Below are 22,143 nucleotides of genomic sequence, written 5' to 3'. Positions count from 1 at the left end.
TTGTAAAACAATACCGATCGAACTGCTATTTCAAGGAAATAATCAAAAACAAAGGTAATGAAATGAATAATCGTTTATTTCCATTATACATGCAATGTTAAAGTTGGTTAAAGGAGTTTAGTTTTCACCATCAACGCCTGAGCCTTTTAGGTTGTGGAAATAAGTCTCGTCTGCCCGCCCCAATGACGGAAAACCGGAAGGTTATAAAATTTGAACCCACTGAAGCCATCATACACGTAACGTTAATCCTGTTAAGTCGCTTCACATTAAAACATGATCTATCAAACCTAATCATTGGGCCCACTTCTGAAAAAGATCACAAGTTTTGATTCCCAAATAAACCGTTTCGGAATGTTTCGCAACACCCCTTCCGGCAACGTATCTACTTATTGGTATTTAATAATTTAAGGCGCTTACTGAAAAAATCGTCTCTCAAATGCCTGCTCAACTAAGGGGTAGTTGGACGATAAGGTGGGATTTGACCGCCGAAAACTAAGTATACGATGGAAATTAGCCAAGCTTATCTTTAAAACTTGTTAAATTATTCAAAGACATCGCAATATTGACACAAGGTACGTATTTTACTTGAAGTTGTACTATAGAGATTTAATGTGTAATATAGATTAAATAAATTAGCATTAAAAAGATTGTGAATAGGAACCTTGAAAGAGGAAGGCTTGACGTATCAGTTAAATCGGGGACATCCAGGCGAAAACATAGGTCAAGACAGAAGGTACCCTAAACAGACGAGCTTGTATTAAGAGACTCATGAGGACGAAATGATTATGGAAGGATCATGGTAGTGAATGATGTAGCCTATCCCACTGGGAATGAGCCGTGATTTATTATGTTCATACTCGTATGTAAAAAGAATTTCCCAATCTCCTGAATCTGAGGTTACATTATCAGTTATAAGTTCGATATAACATACAACATGTGTTGGTAAGATAAACGGCACATGTGTAGCATTGTCGCTGGTGTCATCGACACCGAACCATTCACGAAGGCGCGTCACATCCGGCGCAATACTGTGCATGCGCACATTCATTTTGCAATGTACTTACATCTTTATAAAGAAAAGAGGAGAAATAATTGTTAATACTATCATACACAACTAATTAGAGTTTGACCTTTATTTAAAAATACCAGTCTTTTAGGAGGTAATGGGCTTGGAGTGAGGATTCCTGTAGACATAAAAGCGCTCCAAGGATACCCGTAGGTGACCAGGCAATCTGCTTCACAGGAGCGCTTAGTTTATTAGGGATCCATTATTTTATTCTTTAATATTAGGTGGCTAAGGATGCAACTGACAACACGTCGCAAGAGAGTGAGAGAGAGATTAGGTTTCAACTTCGATAATAGGTACGTTTATATTACTGGAGTGCTCTTTCCCAAATAAATCATTGATATTCATACACAGACATTTCAAGTAAGGTGACTTAAGGCGAAATACTTTTACGGCGTCTTGTCACTTACATGCCGTAAAGCAGATTTCAGATTTGAGGCCAATAGCTCTAAATAGAATTATAACCAAAAATTCCGGGCCAAGATTTCATATCTTTTATTATTATTATTGATGAATGCAATCGGGAACAAACGCTAACATACCGTTTTTTTCTTACGTTTCGGCCGGGTTGCGCCGTCCGTGCGCACAGGATAGTCTAGTCATTCGGTCTAAACGTCATTATTATGCAACGCGAAAGTTTAAAACTTTCTATTATTAAAATAGTATATAACTGGCTGGAAGATCCTTTGGACATTTTTTTATTGTTTCAAATATTCTGATATTTTATTTGAAATTTGCTCGCTTTTATCAATGTACAAGAACTCAAGGGTAGTTTTTCACCAGCTTCAAAGGCGATCGTCATAAGACTATTCCATTATATTATAAGCCTATTGTCGTATTTATTGAACCCTAACAACCAACTTAAGATGACATATTAACAATAATATAACTTTTTTCTATATTCGACAAAAATAAATCCTAGGTAGCAATTAATAAATCGGGTTTACAATAAGGTTTTGTTCGTCTACTAATAGTGTAAATAAAATATGAAGAAACATAATTTTATTACACAATATAAGATACATGAAAACAATATTTCAATATGTTGCTCTCTGCCTATCCCTTCATTTCTATTATTATATTTAGGTTACAAAAACCAAATTAGGCTATTTCTGACTTTGCCTTGACTGTTTCTACAACAACCGAATAATCGTTCTAAATACAAAGTTAACGCTGTACCCAAATACATCCGCTTCTCGAGGGTGCACCGAAAAACATCCCCACGCGAACTCTACAATATCGAGGACACAGAATAGGCGCCTTGAAATACGGAATAAGTCGATGTCTGAATAATATAGAATGCGGAATAGTGTATTTATTTATTTATGTAAGTAATTGTATAAGTGGTAAGCCGTCGTAACATTCGCAAGTAATAACGTTTTAAAATTGCGCAGCAATTCTAAGATGCAATATGCGTGCGATGCTAGCCGACAGCACATTATACCTATAGTTTCAAGTACAATATTGCATTTCAAATATATGATAGTATTCTGATTCCCGAGAAATATATGTTCAAAAATAACTGACGTAAATTGCGGTTACTTTACACAAAGAAAATTGAAACAAAACAATAAAATAATACCATGTCATCAAAAATTTGGCAAATCAAATACTATTCGTATTAGATAAGAAAGTAGTAGCAAGTGTAGTTATCATATAATATTCCTAGGATTAGCTTCCAAGGGAATTCCCGAATTAATCTGCATTTCTATAAAAGAACAAAGTGTGTAATAGACTCTCAACGTGGGTTAACCTTCTGTACCATTGTTAGGTGGTAGCGGTACCAAAGGGGTTCTCCCCTAACAAAGGGAACAAAATTCGTCTATAATAAAAAGAGTAGCTAGCGTATTGTCTGAATTTTATGCTTCAGTAAAATACCACGTGAGTTTGTGAAATTTATAAACTTTAACGAATCTAGAAATATTTTTATCTAAGTAGCTGCTGCCCGTGACTCCGTCCGCGTTTAGGTCACTTTTCGCGTAACCTGTGGAAACTACAAATTTCCATACGATATCTATACATTCAGTCAGAAAAGTATCGGGAATGGATTATTTATTTATGGTTCCAAATTCAAATTTTTGTTTTTTTTGTTGTTGTTAGATTGGCACAACTGTTTTCCATTTTGGCGCGGAGTTTGAGTTGCATCTGTTGTTTACATTAAATACAGTGCTATTTTTATTTATATCATATCTAGTGTGTATTGCTAATTTCATAATGGATAAAAACATCGAACAAAGAGTTTGTCTTAAATTTTGCATTGCCAATGGAATATCGTGTTCGGAGTCACTGAAAATGTTACAGAAGGCTTACGGTGAATCGACTTTATCAAAAACTCGTGCTTATGAGTGGTACAAAGCGTTCAAAAGCGGTCGAGATGTGATGGAAGATTTGCCTCGCTCTGGTAGGCCATCAACGTCTGCAACTGAAGTTAACATCGCAAAAGTGAAGGAAATAGTGACTGAAAATCCTCATTCAACTTTGAGAGAGATAGCCACCGAACTTTCTGTATCTCACGAGTCGATCCGTACCATTTTAACTAATAATTTGGGTATGAAACATGTTGCCGCTCGGCTAGTCCCAAAAGACCTGAATTTTTTTCAAAAACTCAATCGCATGAGAGTCGCTGAGGACATGCTAGAACGAGTCAATTCCGACCCAACATTCATGAAACGCATTGTTACTGGTGACGAGACGTGGGTTTACGAGTTTGACATGCAAACTAGTCAACAAGCTTCGGAGTGGCGCCTTCCAACTGAACCGAAACCGAAAAAACCACGCCAAAGTCGTTCAAAAGTCAAAGTCATGTTGACTGTTTTCTTTGACTATCGCGGTGTTGTGCACTCGGAATTCTTGCCGGAAGGTCAAACGGTAAATAAGGAATATTATTTGAGTGTTATGCGGCGTTTAAAAGAGCAAATCCGACGAAAAAGGCCAGATTTGTGGAAAGAAAATTCTTGGATTTTGCACCATGATAATGCACCTTCGCACAAGGCCATCATTGTGAACGAATTTTTAACCAAACACTCAACAAATACCATCGAGCAATCACCATATTCACCAGATATGGCTCCAGCCGACTTTTTTCTTTTTCCTAAACTCAAATTACCACTTCGTGGCACCCGTTTTCAATCGGTAGAAGACATAAAAGAGAATTCGCGGCGAGAACTGACCTCAATTCCGGAAACAGCGTTTAAAAAATGTTTTGATGATTGGATTATTCGTTGGCGTAAGTGTATCGTTTCTAAAGGAGCATATTTTGAAGGTGATAAAATAAATTTGGATGAATAACAAACAGTTTGTGTATTATTGATCTTTTCCTGCTACTTTCTTGACAGAGTAGTATAATGTAATTCTATAGTAGGCATACGCACATATTAAAAGTGTTATTCTATTAAAATTCAAGAGAGACTGAAGTATGTTTTGTGTGTATTTATCTTAATCAAGTTTGGAAGCAGTACTATTTTAGAAGTTATGTACATTAGTTTGAATACTCTGGTAAACTGATGATCTTACGGGGAAGGGAAACGTCACGAGGAAACCTACACATTTAGGCAACTGGATGTGTAACTATGATCGATCCAATACGAGTTAGGTTAAAAACCAGACTCAACCAATCCAGGTTCCATGGTCAAAGGCATATCCCGGGCTGCTCTCACAAGTGACTCAGAGATTACATCCCTCTTTATATTCTATTATTTTGGCCATTATTCGACGGTATAATATATGACGGACTAATGATGAATATAATTTATTTTCTGAATAATTTATTACAGGAATACAACATGGAATAGTAAATTAATAGTAAAAATTTAATTAACAGAGCATGAACGCATAGACGAAACAATCTTATCCTGATTAGCACAAACTTTAGTGTCGTAAGCTTTCCCAAAGAAAGGATTCTGGAAATTTCTACGCGAGAGTCACTCGGGACAAAAGCTAGCTAAACCAGTAACGTAAGTTACTTACCTGGATCTTTACAAAGGCCCTGAAACATTGGAAGCCATAGAGATGTCGGCCGATCTACAAAATCAATACCTTTCAGACTACTCTGTAGGTAGTATATAGATGTGGCAGTGGAGGTTTGCCTGTCAATGTAATCGTATATAGGGAAAACGATAAGCGATAACGTATTTTAGAAAATAACTGTCTAATGATGGCGTTTTGTTATCAGTAGTAAATATAAATAAACTTACATGAATCCCTTTTAAGCCCAAGAGAAAACGGTGAATCACTACGATAAACGTGTTTAATTAATCATTATTCTCTTAGTATTTTTCTCCGCTATGACCTCTTCCAAGAGAGGAAACCCAGATCCACCCATGCTCACGTTCCTGAAGTAAGTCGGGTTTTTACACGCAGCGACTCCCTTTTGACCTCTGCAACCTTGGGAGTTAGATCCAGACAGGATCATGTGTTACACCTTTTTCATTCAGGGTGTTTTTTCTAGCCGCAAAAGCAACAGTGAAAGCGATAAACTTATGTAAGAAGACAGGAAATAGTCATCGCAACATGACCGCGGTAGTATTCGAACCTATGAACGGGCACGCTTTTCCGAGTTGAAATCCGTACCCACTCCACGACCTATGCTCCAATGATGATGATGAATGATGAATCATGGATAAACCTGTTTCATTAATTGTAAACTAAATAGCATGACTCCGGCTATATTGTTCTTTATATTCGGGTTAGGCAAACTCGATCTAGCAAAGTTATAGACTGATGTTATTATACATAATTCTATGAATATGTGTACAGTCTCTAGACGTAATTAGCTTGTTGGATGTTTGACAACAGATATACACCCATTAGAAAAAAAATATATCAATACCTTTAAACTTTCGCGTTGCACGATTTTTAATGTATTATAATTCGTGTTAATTCCAGTTTGCATAGGTACATTAATAAAAATATACCAGCTTTGTTTAGGGCCCCGTAACTTAAAGTACCTACTTCTTTTCTACTTTTTATCACTTTTTCTTTATTTCGCTTGCGGCTTTGATTATGATTTTTTTTAAAGCAGAAGGGTAAGTTGATACATACATATGGTCACGACTATATCCCTTGCGAGGTAGACAGAGCCAACAGAGTCCCAAGTTTGTAAGCCTATCCCTTAGTTGCCCCCTAACATCCATGGGAAAGAGATGGAGTGGTCCTATTCTTTTTTCATTGGTGCTGGCAACCACATGGCAATTAATAACGGTATAGTTAATGCTAATAACATTTAGGTTATATATTTTTCTTTATTAGAAATTCTTACTTATTACCTAGTGACTTAGGAATACTGAAATTCAGGTTAATTTGGGAATGTGCCCTCCGACTATACACTGACCACGCAAATCCAAATAACACAGCTATATGGAATCAAATATGGTAGGTAAGTTTGTATTCCAATAAACCGACAGAAAATGCTACATTTATATGTCGCTTCGTACCTTTAATATTGGAGTTCTTGGTAAATCGAGTTTCCAATAAAATTTCATTAACATTGATTTCTACGAAGCGAAAGATCAAATGATGATGTAGTTAGCAACAGATTTGTGCAAAATTTAAGAACATTAGGTCGCCTGCCCAAAACCAAAATTAGATTTTAGAGCAACGTTACATTTTCCCTTTCTGGATGGCCCAAACCAAGACAGAACCAACCAAGCGAGCTTAAATAAACGAAATTTGAAACATCTTTATTTAACTACACCTTCCACGTCTGTTCGAGATACTCGTTACTCTTCCGTAAAGAAACTTACTGGACAGAAAGAAGAAAGTACAGAAGATAATAAGGCGTTTATACCTTTAAAGGCAATCAGAATTAAAATAATAATCTCAAGTAAGCAGGCTTACGACCATTTTGTAATTTTACGAACAGAAACTTCATATTCCAGTTTCTTTATTTGTCAATATTGGATACTCAATCACTTTTTTACGTCAAACATTATTTATAAATAAAGTTAAAACTCCTTGCTGAGCGCAAGAATAGAGGAAGCAGTGCAAACCAACTAAATTTAATTTATTTAAGAGCTTTTTATTTTAAATATGTATATATAATCACAAGATAGGTCGTATCCAAATCGTGGACGTATGTTCATTGTCATGGCTTATAATAAAGACGGACTGAGTTTTTAAACCCATGGGGTAGGTATAGAGTGCAATGCGTTGAAGTATTTTTGTGTGTAACATACATACATCCACTAGGTAGACAACTGCTGGGTCAAACATTAAACTGAAATAAGTATCTTTTTTTTTGACTAAATTACTAATGAAAAACTACGTCGTGTGGTTCTCGGCACCAATAAAAAAACGAATAGGACCACTTCATCTCATTCCCATCGATGTCGTAAAAGGCGACTTAGGGATGAGCTATTAATGCGGAATTCTTCTATTACGCGATGGGCTGGCAACTTGTGAACTTGTTAAGCCAAACAGCTGAACGTGGCCTATCAGTATTTTTAAAACTGTGGGCTCTTTCTATTCCGCAAGGAATATAGACGTGATTATATGTATGTATTACTAAAATGTATTAGTAAAGTTCAGTACACTACTATCCGAACTAAGCCTAGCCTGTATCCCAGATACAAGTGCCTTCCAAGTGCGAACCTTGATGATAATTATGGATATGACGAATGGCGCAACATAGTAGGTATACATACCTACATATTAGCACGTCTATATGCCTTGCGGGGTAGACAGAGCCAATATTCTTGAGACAGTAATTTTTATAGACATATATCCTTAGGAAATTGGTCATAATATTTAGTGTGATGTAATCAATAACCGCCACTCAGACGAAGGAAGTTCGGGGTCTATTTTTATATTTGGCTTTACACCAAAAGCCGGGACGGATGAGCATATTTTCCGACATATTTAATTTATTTAAAAACTAAAAGTATATGTCGTCAAAATCTTCATTGTTGAACCATACAGCTAAACAGTTTTTGGAGTCTTTTTTTAATACTGGCTCTGTCATATAAGGGAAAAAGCGTGATATAGGTATGCATTTATTAACAACGTAACTCCAAACGTTAAAAATTTCTAGTCACATTGTTGGAAATTCTAATCGAAGAGAAATATCCATATAAATACTTTTTGTACACGAAACCTACGTCTGCCTAGTATGGATTTCATACGAATCTGAAAAAAAATTGTCCCTAGTTTCCGATTCTAACTATGGGATAGTAATGAGGTAAACTTTTGGTTACAAATTAGTAAAAAGAAAAAGTAGATATTGTATTCGCACTTCATAAAATGAATAGTACATAAGAGCCTTTGTAGATTAGCTTAATGATAAATATGTAAGCAAAGATAAAATTTAATCAAATAATAACTTTAGATAAATCGAAGTGATCTTTCGCAAGACAAAAAGGTTATCTTTTTAATCAAATCAAGTAAAGCAAGCTGAGCGCTTCTTATATAAATTTAACAGCGTTTTAATCAAACAATAAAATCTATTTCACTATGAATCATTATCAAAATAACTCATTGGAAATACCAAAATAGTATAAATATTGGTGATACGCGTGGCGATGGGTATTTTAATTTAGTATCGCTGGAATCCTACTACTAATGCCATCTAGCGGCAGAGTCGTGGACTGACGAGAGAGCTAGTGTGCTGCCACGGCTACGACAAGTGCTACAAACTGCTACCGAGTGCTACGCACATGTTGCGTGTAGTTTCGTAGCAATTTTGCGTAGCACTATGTACGACTATGTAGAAGCAGTCATTAATTTTATCCCACTTTGAGATTTCGGAACTTTTTGGTTTTTCTAATCAATTCAGTACGTATATTAGGTAGTGAGTGTGGAGAAACCCCAATGGGAAACATGCGTGATGTATGATGTATGTAATGTTATATTTAGTTAATTTACGAGCATATTTTTTTAAAGCCGTAGTAATGAGATGCTGTCATAGTTTGCGCATAATGTCGCAAACTTAATTTTTCTCTCATTTTTTGTTTGAAGAATTTGTAATGAAATACGGCCAACTGACACCAGCCTTGGTAATTTTCGGCGCACTCGTTTGTGATTAAGTTTAAAACTTTAAAACTTTTTTTACTGGCGAATGAAATAGTAAAACTGTACATAGCAATGGTATAAGTAGTTCGTCTTATCTTGAAATGTTTTGAAATAGTTTACTTTGTAACGTTTTAATATTCGGAAATATAGAATCTATAATAATACTTTTCCCGTTCAAAGAGTTACCACGAGCGAAGCCGTAACTGGCACAAAAAGTGTCGGTAGTTAAAGAATTAGGCACTTAAGATGCTGCACAAGTAAAAATCGTGTCACATCATTGATCATGTATATACAGTGTAAACTCTCTATAACGAAACTCAAAGGACTGAGCATTTTTCATCGTTATAGAGAGTTATCGTTATATGGAGTGAACAAATAAAACAACCAAATTTACAATAATGTTTAATAAGTCTTAGATAAAATATGCAAAATTATGTACATTATATTGCTATTTACACATGTAGTCCGTTAACTTTGTCTGACGTTTTTTACTATGCCAGTACTTGTTTTGTATTATCTTATGTATCCTATTCATATCTAGATATGTGGTGGAATCATCTTGATTAAACAAAAAAAATGTTTCTATCAACTTAGCAGCATCTAGTGCTTGTTGAATTGTTGGTGGTGATTCGGCTTCGTCCACTTGATCATCTTTTCCAAATGGTGGCAACAGTAGATTGACTTAGTTTAAAACGTCTTCCAACGTCACTTTTCTTTTCTCCTTTTTCAATCGCACGTATCACACAAACTTTTTCGTCAACACAAATCGCTTTTCTTTTACTGGCCATGTTAACAGTTTCAATGTTGGTTTACGACTGATAATACGATAGGTACCGTGTATGCTTGGTTGAAGACCATCACTTCCAAGAAAACAAAGCGTCATGTTGCACGTGTTCAAGGCAATTAAGAATAACAAAAGCAAGACCGACCGTTTACAACCTCAGATGTTTCGGAGCTTCAAAGTCTTTTGTTACCTGATAAGATAACATAAACAATAATACCGATAATAAATATGTATTTACTGTTAAAATATAAACACATTTCTTCGTAATAGAGAATGGCTGTATCGTTATAAAGAGTGTATCAATGTATGGGTTTTAACGTAAACCAACCAAGTTGTGTACACTTCTACTTTATAGGGAGTTTATCGTTATAAAGAATAACGTTATAAAGAGGTTACACTGTATACCATAGAGGAAGCACAGACTACATATTACTTGCTAGGTAAGCTTCTTGCATAATTCTTTTGCGTCACCCGCAATCTCCTATCTTTTCAAGTCGGCTCGTCAGCTTAAGGTAAGTAGTCTTGTTGTGGTTCGTGAAGTCTAGGTAAAAAAGGCTTGCTTTACGGAAAGTACGTTTTTGGGTTTGTTTTTTTGTTTTTTATTTTATGAAGGACACCTTGTCCAGTATCCTGAAGCTACTCTGCCCTATATGTTATTTTGTTGATATTAATATCCAAATAGTAAACGTTAATACCAATTTTTATCGAATAAAATAATACTTATAATTTTTTTCGTAAATAAAATAAAATAAGAAAAACTTACCTTTAATATGTCTCCACAGCTGCGATGATAAACTATGATCTTCATTGATACATACATATAATCACGTCTATATCCCTTGCGGGGTAGACAGAGCCTACAGACTTGTAAAGACTGATAGGCCACGTTCAGCTATTTGGCATTAAGATAGGATTGAGATTTAAATAGTGACAGGTTGCTAGCCCATCGCCTAAAAGAAGAATCCCAAGTTTATAAGCCTACCCCTTAGTCGGCTTTTACGACATCCATGGGAAAGAGATGGAGTGGTCCTATTCTTTTTTGTATTGGTGCCGAGAACCACACGGCACATCTTCATTGATTGCGTGCCCTATTGAGTTTTAACGTCAATGTATAGATCTTTTTGATTGGGAATATACACAAAGATCTTTAAAATATTCGTTCGCGAGGCGAGGTGGTCAGAGATTTAAATCACATTTATGCTTTTAGGCATATTTCTTATATAAATATGCAAGTTTGACATAATGGGTCCTTTCAGCTCGTATATAGTGGGAATCAGAGTTTTTAACTCATTTGATTATTTATTTACTATTTATTTAGAGTTACACCCAAGAGCCTGTAGTTAATTTTATAAGTTCTACAATTTTTCGCAATGGCTAGGCTATACAGGTGATAAGTACAGCGCGAGATTTGTTCCTCCGCCACAATGCCTCGAGTTCCGACATTTTTACTTCCACTATGTTCGGTTTGCAGCGCCAGCGACCCGGCGGACGCCGCATAGCCAAACACCTTTTCGCCAGATAGTTTGCATGCTTCCGCAAGACTTGGTCTATCAGTGCAAGCGGCTTTTATTGCATTTTGTATGCTATGTCACGGGCATGAGGGCTGCCACGGATACTGGAGTTTCTCTGCGGCATCTTTTGTCATTCTATGTCTTATCGCTTTTTTTACTCGGAAAATGAAAGAGATAAAAAATCTTACCTTAAAATGTTGGTGTGCAGCTTGCTCCTCCGCCTCGAACTTATGTTTTATGTTTTCTAACCGCATGCCCTTCAGTATTCCGGCAACTTCGATTCTAATACAAAAAATAATCATTTTAATAAATACATACAACAAAAAATAACAAATACTAAGACTAAAAGATTAATTTAAAATATTTGGTTTTCATGATTGAATATAATTGTATAAAATAATAACTTAAAATTCTTATGCTCCAGTTTTCCCTCGCCGTAAGAGCACTGGTTAGTATCCAAACTAATTTACATACATAACTTCGAAAATAGTTATTGGTACATGGCCATAGTGGGATTTGAACCTGTGCCTTGATATTGAAACTGAAATCGAAGTAATTAAAATTTATATTCTGCTACACCATTTCCATGGCTAAAGGTTATGACGTCTACTGCCATCCTCAAACTATAAGACGGCTTACCTACCTATAATTTAGGCGCCTTTTAGTTAAGCTTAAGGATCGCATAAACAATTTTTGGCAAAGTCTTCTAAAAGCATGGCATATTGCCTACTTCGTGGCAAATCCTGTACAAATAACAATACATATACCTGATCCTCATATTTTCTTGCAGCCTCCGTAGCGGCCCCTGGTACTCCTGCGACCGTCCACCTCGCACCTCTGATAGTTGGAACTCTACATGCTTCACTCTCTCAGTGTACAACTGCTCTCGAAGGACTGTAAACTGGCGCTCCAGGTTGGCTGAAAATGAAGAACATTGTCGATTAAGAACTGTGAATTATATCAATTAGTTGTATATCTATATACTAGCTGCTATTCAGGGCTTGCTCTCATGGGAATTTGATTTGATTTGAGCTAAAAAGTCATTATTATATTATTCCAATTTATTATAACAAATTACATTAAAATCTTAAAGAGTAGATTCTGTGTAAAAGAAAAACAAAAATACAGCCACACATCATTACAAACTATATCATTTGTAGAATAACTCTCATATATTTATGTCTCTATGGATGAGTAAGTAAATATATAAGAGAGACAGTGGTATTTAAAAATCTGTTCTTTGATTTCCAGCAGTTTGTTGCATGATAATATTGCATCTGACTTGGAAGTTGTGTAAAATGGGGGTTAAATCAAACCCCACAACTGAAGTTTCTCTAACACATACTATATAAATTTATCCTTTAATCCTTCAAGGGATAAACAGAGCTAGTAGTCATACTAGTCATATGACTTGAAAGCCACATTTAACTACCGGTTAGTTATAACTGATGACTTTGGGATTTAGAGTTAATAAAAGGTTGCTAGCCCACTGACCAAAATAATTCAAAGTTTAATTTTTACTCAAAGGTTTTATAACATAATTAGCTGGTACAAATACAAATACTTTATTTGCTATAAATGCGGTACAATTATAGGTGTTACAAAGCATATATATTTCGCGCATATAACCAGTCATGGCATGCAAAAATACAGAAAATTTAATTAACTGAAAATTAAAATTGAAATGAAAATTAAAATAATGTCATATTAAATGTTCTTGTCAAATTAGTAATTTTCTTCTAGACATTTGCAAAACAAAGATTGTGTAAGGCAGCCACATGATATTTAACCCAAATGTAAATGAAGATTTTGATCGTAATTTTTATATCTTAACTAGCTGTCCTGGCAAACGTTGTTTTGGCATATAAATATTTTTTAGTAATTTCTAGTTAAAACCATGTTAAGGATGGACAACTCTATATCACTAAGGCGTATGAAAAATAGATGTTGGCCAATTCTCAGACCTACTCCATATGCTCACAAAATTTCATGAGAATCGGTCAAGCCGTTTTGGAGGAGTACAGAGAATTTTATGTATTAGAAGTTCACTAAGAATGTAAAATAAATTCTATTTGAAAATCCAAGAGAGCCCTTCACATTTATCACATAATGAGATGTGTATGTTTAAACATATTCTCTCTCTCTGTCACAAACTACCAGTTCATATCTATTTTTATTCAAATTGATAATTTGGGTCTTTACAAACCATTGCTTAGTTTGATTGGGCTATCAACTTTTACATGTAGCAGCTGTAATAAAAAATAGAAAGAAAGAAGGGCTAACAGTCAACATCACTATAATGGTATTTAATTCTTTGTTAGTATGGAAAAGAGAAAATGTCAAAACAATCACTACTCACTGTTCATTTTGTGGCTAGTTATGGTTTAATAAAGAAATAGGTAAAATACCACAATATGAAGATAATCAATTAAGATGTTAGAACCATAAGGGTATTTATCCAAAAAAATAATTAAAGTTAACAATTTTATAGATAGTCATAATAAACGCCTGTTCACGGAATAATCTTGTCAAGAATCATATGACTTGGGGAAGCCAGTTATTTATAGCTGACCCATAAACCTGAATGTTTGTAAACATAACCTCAAACTGATAAGTGATACCAACCTAAATTGTCCAGACACTCATTTCGCCGTCTTTCGCATTCGCTCTCGTCCATCTCCGAGGAATCATCTGAGTCAGGCTCATCGGCTTCTTCTGCACTGGAGTCACGATCAGGTCCCCTAGAGGATCCACCAGACCTTTCTGTGTCACCCCCAGACATATCTCCATCTCCATCACTGTCACCTTCCACTTTCATCGACGGCATTATTGTTTCTCAATAATCAAAACAAGGAATATTAAGTTATTATTATAAAACCTACGTATTTATTAAAAAAAGCTAACTTTACTTTCGCTCTTTTTACCTTGTCAAACAAAATTCAATACCTACACGAATCAAACGTCAAAACGTCAATACGTCACGTCAACTTTTTTTAATTCCAGTAATCCGAAGCAGTGACAATGTCATTATTGTATCTACAGCCAAACTTGAATCAAAAGAATCAGCTGAGTGCGTGTTTTTACTTATTTACACGTTTTAAACTCCACCACGACCTCATCAAACAACCTTACCGTGTACATATCTTACCTATTCTTAATTTATCTACTTGGGGTGAGAACACATTTTTATATGTACCTACTTATGTAGGTACGTTGTTCTAGCGCGATAACTTTCAAATCGTTGGTTTTTATTTTGATAAAATGTATGAGGATCTGTCAATAGAAATTTTAGTTTTGGCGATATTCATTTTTTGTATATTAGTTTCGTAATATTTACTGCTGCTGTTATGACGACTCAACCGGTATGCCAACAGGATGATAATGTACCCTAATAATAGTCTTAAAAAGTGTGTGCTTGCTTGATTGAAAAAATAAAACCAACATTAGGTATCTGATATTAAATTTAATAGGTACTCTATTATTTACATTAAATTGTTCTCTATTAACATGTTATTTATATTTTTTAATATTTATTCAGTTGTTAATAAATTATATACAGGACTATTTATATTAGATATTATCAATACTGTGAAGTCTCGACAAATCCGACTTAGGTTTATTTGATTGTGTGCATCAGAAACGTTGAATTTATTGTTCTCTGCTGTAAAAATATTAAAATGTAAGTACATACGCCATTAAGAAATCATGGTAAACGTCAATAATGCACACATCAATGCAACAACAACTTAAAAACACACAGATTATAATAAAAAACAATACTTTGTTTATAAATTTTAGCACCTCACCGGCTACACTGACTTTATTTCAAATACATTTCAACTTACACAACTAATGAATATTTCTCGATCAAAAACATTATGACACCACATCTCAAAATCAGTACACATAACATGAAATGGTAATGGTATAACGTACCTACAACATACAATACATATGTATAAAACAACGTATTAAAAATTGTGATTATTATTTAAAAAAAAGAATATTGACCTCAATGTTTCGTGGCCTCGTGTATTTGGCACTATATTATTTGGAATGCACATTACTATCTACATAGATATACAAATAAGTAATGGAACTAGAATCGAATATTTAGTTTCCGGACATTTAGAATATTGTTCATGCAATAATAAATCGTATTGCAATACTATCACCGTCTAAAATAGTGTCAATACTGTTAGCCAAAAGCGTAAACAATTTAATAGCAGCTCTAAACGTACTGTTAAGTCTGAAGTTAAAGAGACTGACGCATTAATATAAATAATCAAACCTCTTCAGCAACTCATAGTTTAGATCTTATCGACTTATTAGTTGGACTACCAGTCCTGAGTAAACTTTACTCAGTTGGACTGTTGAATACCTACTTAGGTAGGGTAAAATGTTATTGAACTCTATTTTCAGCACTCTTTTCACTAACATTATTGACACCACCCTTATGGCGAATTCGACAATCTTTTTTACCAATTATATGCTAACAATTCTTATCATAAAGAATGCTGTATATTAAGATTGTCGAATCCACATACTTACGAAAAAAAGGAAATTACGTCATGATCTAAAATAACTCATAGTAAAATCCTTAATAAAAAGCAACCACACCAAACTCGAGACATATTTATAATCATTCATTTATCTATAGTTAATCGTGGTAAATTTACCAAAAGGAATACATATTCTATTGGCCAAAAATTGAAATAGGTATACTATAAAAATCAGATATGTCGTTGTACAATAGGTAAACTTGATTTATACGGATATAAAATATTGCTTTTCTACTCACTATCATAGCAGTGATCGATTTAAGTACTTGGTTTACTGTAAGTTACAATTAAATTCCTACAACGACTCCTTTAATAGGATCGTGTTATTTACCCAGTTATCCATATAAAATGCGGTAACGTTTCCTTATCATCCCATGACTTTACCGTAGTCCGTATTTTACAAAAATAGGCTCTTGTTAAATAATAAATAGCATGAGAGGTACTGAAATACTGCTGGACGAATAGGTACCTTCCTACGTTAATAAAGCAATACTACTTCTTTAGACAAACATAAACGGATAATGTATTGCTATTCGCTCCACGTTCTGGGAAGAAATGTTACCACACTTATAGAAACTCTACATAAAAGAGAAAACCACAAGATAACTACTGAAGAATTTATTAGAAAATCTCTATTTCATTTAACTACCGTATAAATTTGGCAATAGAGAAATAGGTAGGTTTTAATTTTATTATTTATTCATCGTATTTAATATCACTATCTATTCAAAATTCGCAAACTATAAATTCCTTCGCATTATTATTGTAGGTGGCGCAGTAAGTTTCTACTAACTGTTAAAGTTCAACAATGTCTATAATGCAACTTTATTTATAAATCACCATTTTATCATTAGGGAATTTATTTTATATTTTTATTATAAATTCTATTTTGGAACATCGAATTTACATTATAGTAATAATTATTGCGAAATCGGTCAATGGAGCATCAGCGAACAGTCTTCAAATTACATAATTTGGTTTATGGGCGAGTTCATTATAGTTTAATGGCTGCTTTAGTTTCTAACGTTTTCAATAAAGTGAACAGACAAATAAAGTATAAGGACAAAGCTAAGCCACTTTTGGAATCAATAAATTTATATCGGAAAAAAAGACTAAAAAAATAGCTACGCTTTACGACAAAAAAAAAATTCACTTAATTTGACGAAACTCGGGAATGTGTCAAATTCATCCTAGTTTGCAAAATAATTTAAGGTAGATGTATTCTCACCATGATAAACCTATTCTTCTATATACTAGACAAAACGGCACAATAAAGCTTTAAGACGTTGAGTTTTGATATCTATAGGTTCGCTAGTAAGGACCACCTATTTTATTGTAAACGACAAGTAGGTTTGCAGGGGTAGGTTGGCACATTGCATTCTAACATTGCCTTTTTCAATAGCGTTTATCTTCTTACCTTAGTAAACATTCAATTGTAAATTTAGCAAGTTTGAATAAAGATGATGAATTTAAACAAGGGTTGCCTATATTCTTAGAATGTTCCAAACATATGTCTAAAAGTACTACAAAAGTGATCTTAAAATAATCTGAGAAGAAAAATTGTTTAATTTATAATCTAGTTTCGTTAAAATTAAAAATGAAGGAGACGTTATAAAAACAAAATGTTTAATTGAGAAATAAAGCACCTTCATTGTTAATCTTAACAAATTAAGTGATGTTTACACCGCTGTTACAAAAACTCTATAAATACTCAACATCAATGAACAAGGCAGTATATTTTGTTAATATTTCAAAAAGAAAACCACTTTGTATACAATTTAAACTATTACAAATTATTGTTTTGTTTCCTATATAAGAAAATTTTATACCTAGATAGTGAAATATTATTGCCAGTATCTGATGTAAGGATGATCCTATTAATTTAATACCTATCATATACGAGTACCCGTGGTCTACTATCAGTATGAATGGATAATTATTACTAAATTTCTCTCATCCTGGCGTCTCAATGTCTATCATAAGTATTCTGCACCCTTATTGGCTTGAAAGTAGCAACAATATAAATAATATGCGATGTTAAAATCTATTTTACATAAAACAATAATAGACAATAATTCGCACATTATGAGACACAAGGAAATTGAAGGAATAAAGAAATAGAGGTTGCACAGATACATAATATCTATGTATGTTTGGAAATTGGACGTAGGGGAATATGACGTGTGTGACGCTAAATCAAGAGTTTTTATGGATTCGAGTCTCATTTGTGCGTAATTATTATCATGAAAATTGGCAAAATTATCAGTTACTGAGCCAACACGTGGCTATTGAAAATGAAATATTTCACCATTACTACAACTTAAATTTTAAAACAGTTATTCAGTTTTTTCTATTTATATCGTAACGAAAGAACTGCAACTAATGGAACAGACCTTTTTTATATGTACTCTTTTCCCGCCACATCTTGTTTCAAATGAAGATCATCGTGAATTAAACAAGTTATATTTGGGAACACATTTCTAAATTCTATATTTTCATCTACAGTTTTGTGATTCGAATCCGTACCGCCACTAAACGCCTCATCATTACCATTAATGCCTACATTATTCATTCCTTCACTCGACAACAACCTATTCCATTTAAAAGTAAGTTTCCTCTTTCTATCGCAAGAACTGAGAAAGTAGAAAAGCAAATGTAAAACCATTTGCGTAATTATTTCCAACAACAACATTAGTTTGAACAATCCCGAATTTCTCTCGACAATGCTTTGTTTAGTATGTACAACGTCTGAATCGTTATCGGTAATGTGCACGTTACATTGAAGGTTTTGTTGATAGCGTTCGACGTGTTTCAGTCTTTGGGCTGCGAGGGTTGCAGCATGGGGAAATTCTCGCTAGGTGTGTTTGAGCCAGTGCGCGGGAACCCACTGCGGCTCTCGCTCCAAACTGTTGATCTCGTTCAACAGCTGCTGGTAGGCACGTTGTGTGTCATTGTTTATGATTATCATGTCGAATAGGTGCGCCCATCTTAGCTCCATATCTCGCGCAGTCGCTATTATTTCTTTCAGCTCCTCTTCCTGTGGGCAAAAATAAATGATTTAGAAACTTTTGTGACCTTAAATCTCGTATTTTTAATTCTCTCTTTCATATGCCTAAGAGATATACAACACATAAAATACCACGTCTCAGATCTTTAAAAAAAAAATTCTATATATATTCGTTTAAATCACCTTGGCACATTAGTTAACACAAAGATAGTAAATGAAAAGTAAAATTAAACGGCATACTTATGGCCCAACTCAGCGATACGATATTTTGTTTAAAAGTAAGCGCTAAACACCATAGATTTTTGGTAATTACACGAACTCCTTACCTTATAAGGTTCATTATTCCTCATCTTCTTCTGCTTGAGCTTCTCAAGACTAGGTGGCGCTACGAACACTGTGTAGGGCTTGAGGTCGGAATTCCGTAAGATCTTCAGTGACTGCGGATGCAAGTTCAGAACGCAGATCTTCCCAGAGTTAACTACCTCGCGTATTGCTTCTAACGATGTGCCTGTGAAAGAGAAAATGTATAACATCTAGGTATGTGAAGGGTCGCCACAGATATATAATATTTTTGAAATCTTCTAAGTAATCGTCGAAATCACCTAAGCGTTGCATCACTCGATCAAATATTTTTCAGATGTGTAAGAACATTACGATGACATTTCTTCTTCAAAGCTTAGAGACATAGTAATCTTGTCATATCTATCACCTATTCGATTCTATCATTTAGCTTAATATGGCCATTTAGTCTTCTCAAGACTATCGGCTCTGTCTTCGTCGTAAAACATAAAAACGTAATATATAGGTCTCACTAGGTAATATCTATCACCTAACTAGGTGAGGCTCTGAACCAACAACCAGGAACAGAGATTATGATGTAGTACGCCTCAATAGTACAACTCACCATAGTACGCCTTCTCATATTCCCCGTGCTCCACAAACTTCCTATTCAGTATGTCAGCCTCGAACTGCGTCCGCGATATGAAGTGGTAGTCCTGACCAGGGACCTCGTGGTCTTTGCGGGGTCGGGACGTGTCTGCGAGCAGTAATGTGTATAATTAGCATGTTTCGATGTCAAATAATTAGTAAGAAAACATGTAATCGTTTTGTGTATTTCCGATATTGTTACGTAAAGTGGCATTAGAAATTTCTAGAATAACATTTCTTGTTATAATGTTTTAAGTTTCTTTCAAACAGTTTAACGATGGAAAAGAAAATACATTGTGGTGAATAGGTTTCAATGGTCTTTATATAATACTCACGAGGCACAGCAGCTGCGAACCGTGAGCTGTCTTCCATGAGCCTTTGCCTCAGCTCGTGACGGCCGATGTTGGGCGGACCTATCAGGACGATGGGCCGTTTGTGTGATGCTCGCGGGTAGTACAGACCCACTTCTTCGTAAGTCAGGATCTCTTCTTGCTCGAATTCTGAAAAACATAAGATAGCTCTGTAAAAATGTACATTATCTCTGCCTGCCCCTTTGTGGAAGAGGCAATTTTTGTATGTAAGATAGCTAAGTATCCAGCGGTGAGTTCAAAGATTGATATTAGCTTAATGTGCTCGTAACATGAAGTCTTGTTACCGAGATTTTATAGCTGTTGTGAGCTCTAGTTCTTTATAAATTATCAGTAATTATTGGTTTTCTCTCTCTCTCCTACATCTTAAAATAATATTTTTATACTTATAACAGATAGTTGAATGTAAGTGTAAGTAGTACCTATGTGTAACCCTGCATATTTTGTAAAAAAAAATTATTTGTGAATTGTGACTAAAAAAATTAATAGACTGTACGTTTAATAGGTATTATCTTTTAAGCAAGCTCCATCTAAGTATTTTTAATTTTTTAAAGTGAATCATGAAATGATAGTCGAGCAAACTGTTCTATAACTTTATCTTACCATCTCCCGCAGACGTGGAGTACAATGGATACCCTGCTTCGCTGGTCGCCTTCTTCCCCTTCTTCTTCCGCGGCGGTTTTTTGGCACAGAGCAGCGTGCCTCCTTTCCGAGGCTTATCTCGAGCTGCCACTTCTCCAGCTAACGTCAATTTCATTGACTCACGTCTGAAAATAGGTAGAAGATTAAAAGATGAGTTTTAATATATAAGAAAATATGTCCCTGGACACGATGTATAGATATTTTATAACATGCTTCTTGTTAAAATATTCTCGATGAGAAATTAATTAGTTATAATATACCTATTTTTATTTTTTGGAATACGCGGTCGGTCAATTCTGCATATAGTAGTGTCACGAGATTCTAACTTAAACTCCCTCAAAATCGCAAACATGGTCTGCATTACCACATCTCAACGAGATTCTTTTACCGTAAAATCGGTTTCTAAAATCTGAAAATGCTCTATCTAAACTTGAAACAACTAAACTTTGGACCAATCGCGCTGTAATGATTAGAAAAACGCCTAAAGAGCGAGAGACAATAACGGAGATCAGCACTCACTGATGTTGGAACGCCTGACTAGGAATGAGTCCGGCGAGGCTCTGGTCTTCCTCGCCCTCCCGGAACGCCTGCCACCAGTTGGGGTCCTCTCTGCTGATGACATGTAGCACGTCACCTTTCTGGAAACTTATGCCTGGAAATAGGAGGAATTGGTTGTTTTTAGTTTTTAAAGAAACTAAGCTACATGCTAGGGTGCATGTTGCTCGAGTCGAAAGGTCTTTATGATAGTCTTTGCTTAACTCTCCAATAGTTTATATTTATGTAAATTTTGTTTTTGTGATACCTACATATATGTAAGTGTTAATGCCAAAGTGACGATCTTATCATCACCATTCTTCTAGTATAAGTCTCGGTGTAACTTCTCTATAGACAAGTCTGGATTACCTACGCTTGAGCCTACGATTCTGGATTGGGTAAGTCAGATTATTACACGAAGCAACTTCCGTCTACATCTCAACCCGAACTCTCAACCTAACCCATATTGGATTATGGGTAGTGACATAAATCCATTGGAGTGGGAAGACCAAGACGAACGTATCTTGATCAAATCAAGGACGTCCTGGTTAATGGTCAGGTTAAAAGTACCCGAAACCGAAGCGAAGGATGAAGCGAAGGAAGTATGCAGAGATCGTGGCCAGTGGAAAGAGGTAGTCTCTGCCTACACCTCCGGGAAAGAGGCGTGATTTTATGTATGTATGTATGTAGTGACAAATAACATATTGTGAATTTTTGAAAACGTGACTTTTCGAAGTC

At 34.9% G+C, this 22,143-nt stretch overlaps 2 protein-coding genes across 4 annotated transcripts in view; both read right to left on the bottom strand.

The window, feature by feature from the left end:
• The window catches only part of LOC106136338 (breast cancer metastasis-suppressor 1-like protein), a 70,448-nt gene extending 56,121 nt beyond the window's left edge, over positions 1-14,327 (bottom strand). Inside the window, exons 1-3 of the mRNA XM_013336861.2 lie at positions 13,991-14,327; positions 12,133-12,283; positions 11,554-11,647 (exon numbers count right to left, since the gene is read on the bottom strand). Coding sequence (XP_013192315.1) covers positions 11,554-11,647; positions 12,133-12,283; positions 13,991-14,192 — 447 coding nt within the window. The 5' untranslated portion in view covers positions 14,193-14,327. The remainder of the gene's footprint in view (positions 1-11,553; positions 11,648-12,132; positions 12,284-13,990) is intronic.
• Positions 14,328-14,813: 486 nt separating this feature from the next.
• The window catches only part of LOC106136321 (protein PALS1), a 96,199-nt gene continuing 88,869 nt past the window's right edge, over positions 14,814-22,143 (bottom strand). For all 3 annotated transcript variants that reach the window (XM_060948215.1, XM_060948213.1, XM_060948214.1), the window contains 6 exons: positions 21,391-21,523; positions 20,833-20,996; positions 20,197-20,361; positions 19,839-19,970; positions 19,261-19,442; positions 14,814-18,964 (listed from right to left, as the gene is read on the bottom strand). In XM_060948215.1, coding sequence (XP_060804198.1) covers positions 18,782-18,964; positions 19,261-19,442; positions 19,839-19,970; positions 20,197-20,361; positions 20,833-20,996; positions 21,391-21,523 — 959 coding nt within the window. In that variant the 3' untranslated portion in view covers positions 14,814-18,781. The remainder of the gene's footprint in view (positions 18,965-19,260; positions 19,443-19,838; positions 19,971-20,196; positions 20,362-20,832; positions 20,997-21,390; positions 21,524-22,143) is intronic.

This window comes from Amyelois transitella, chromosome 15 (assembly GCF_032362555.1).
Source record: "Amyelois transitella isolate CPQ chromosome 15, ilAmyTran1.1, whole genome shotgun sequence".
NCBI classification, from domain to species: Eukaryota; Metazoa; Arthropoda; class Insecta; order Lepidoptera; family Pyralidae; genus Amyelois; species Amyelois transitella.
The sequence above is the reverse complement of the archived record's forward strand: the minus strand, read 5'-3'. Positions and strand labels throughout refer to the sequence as shown.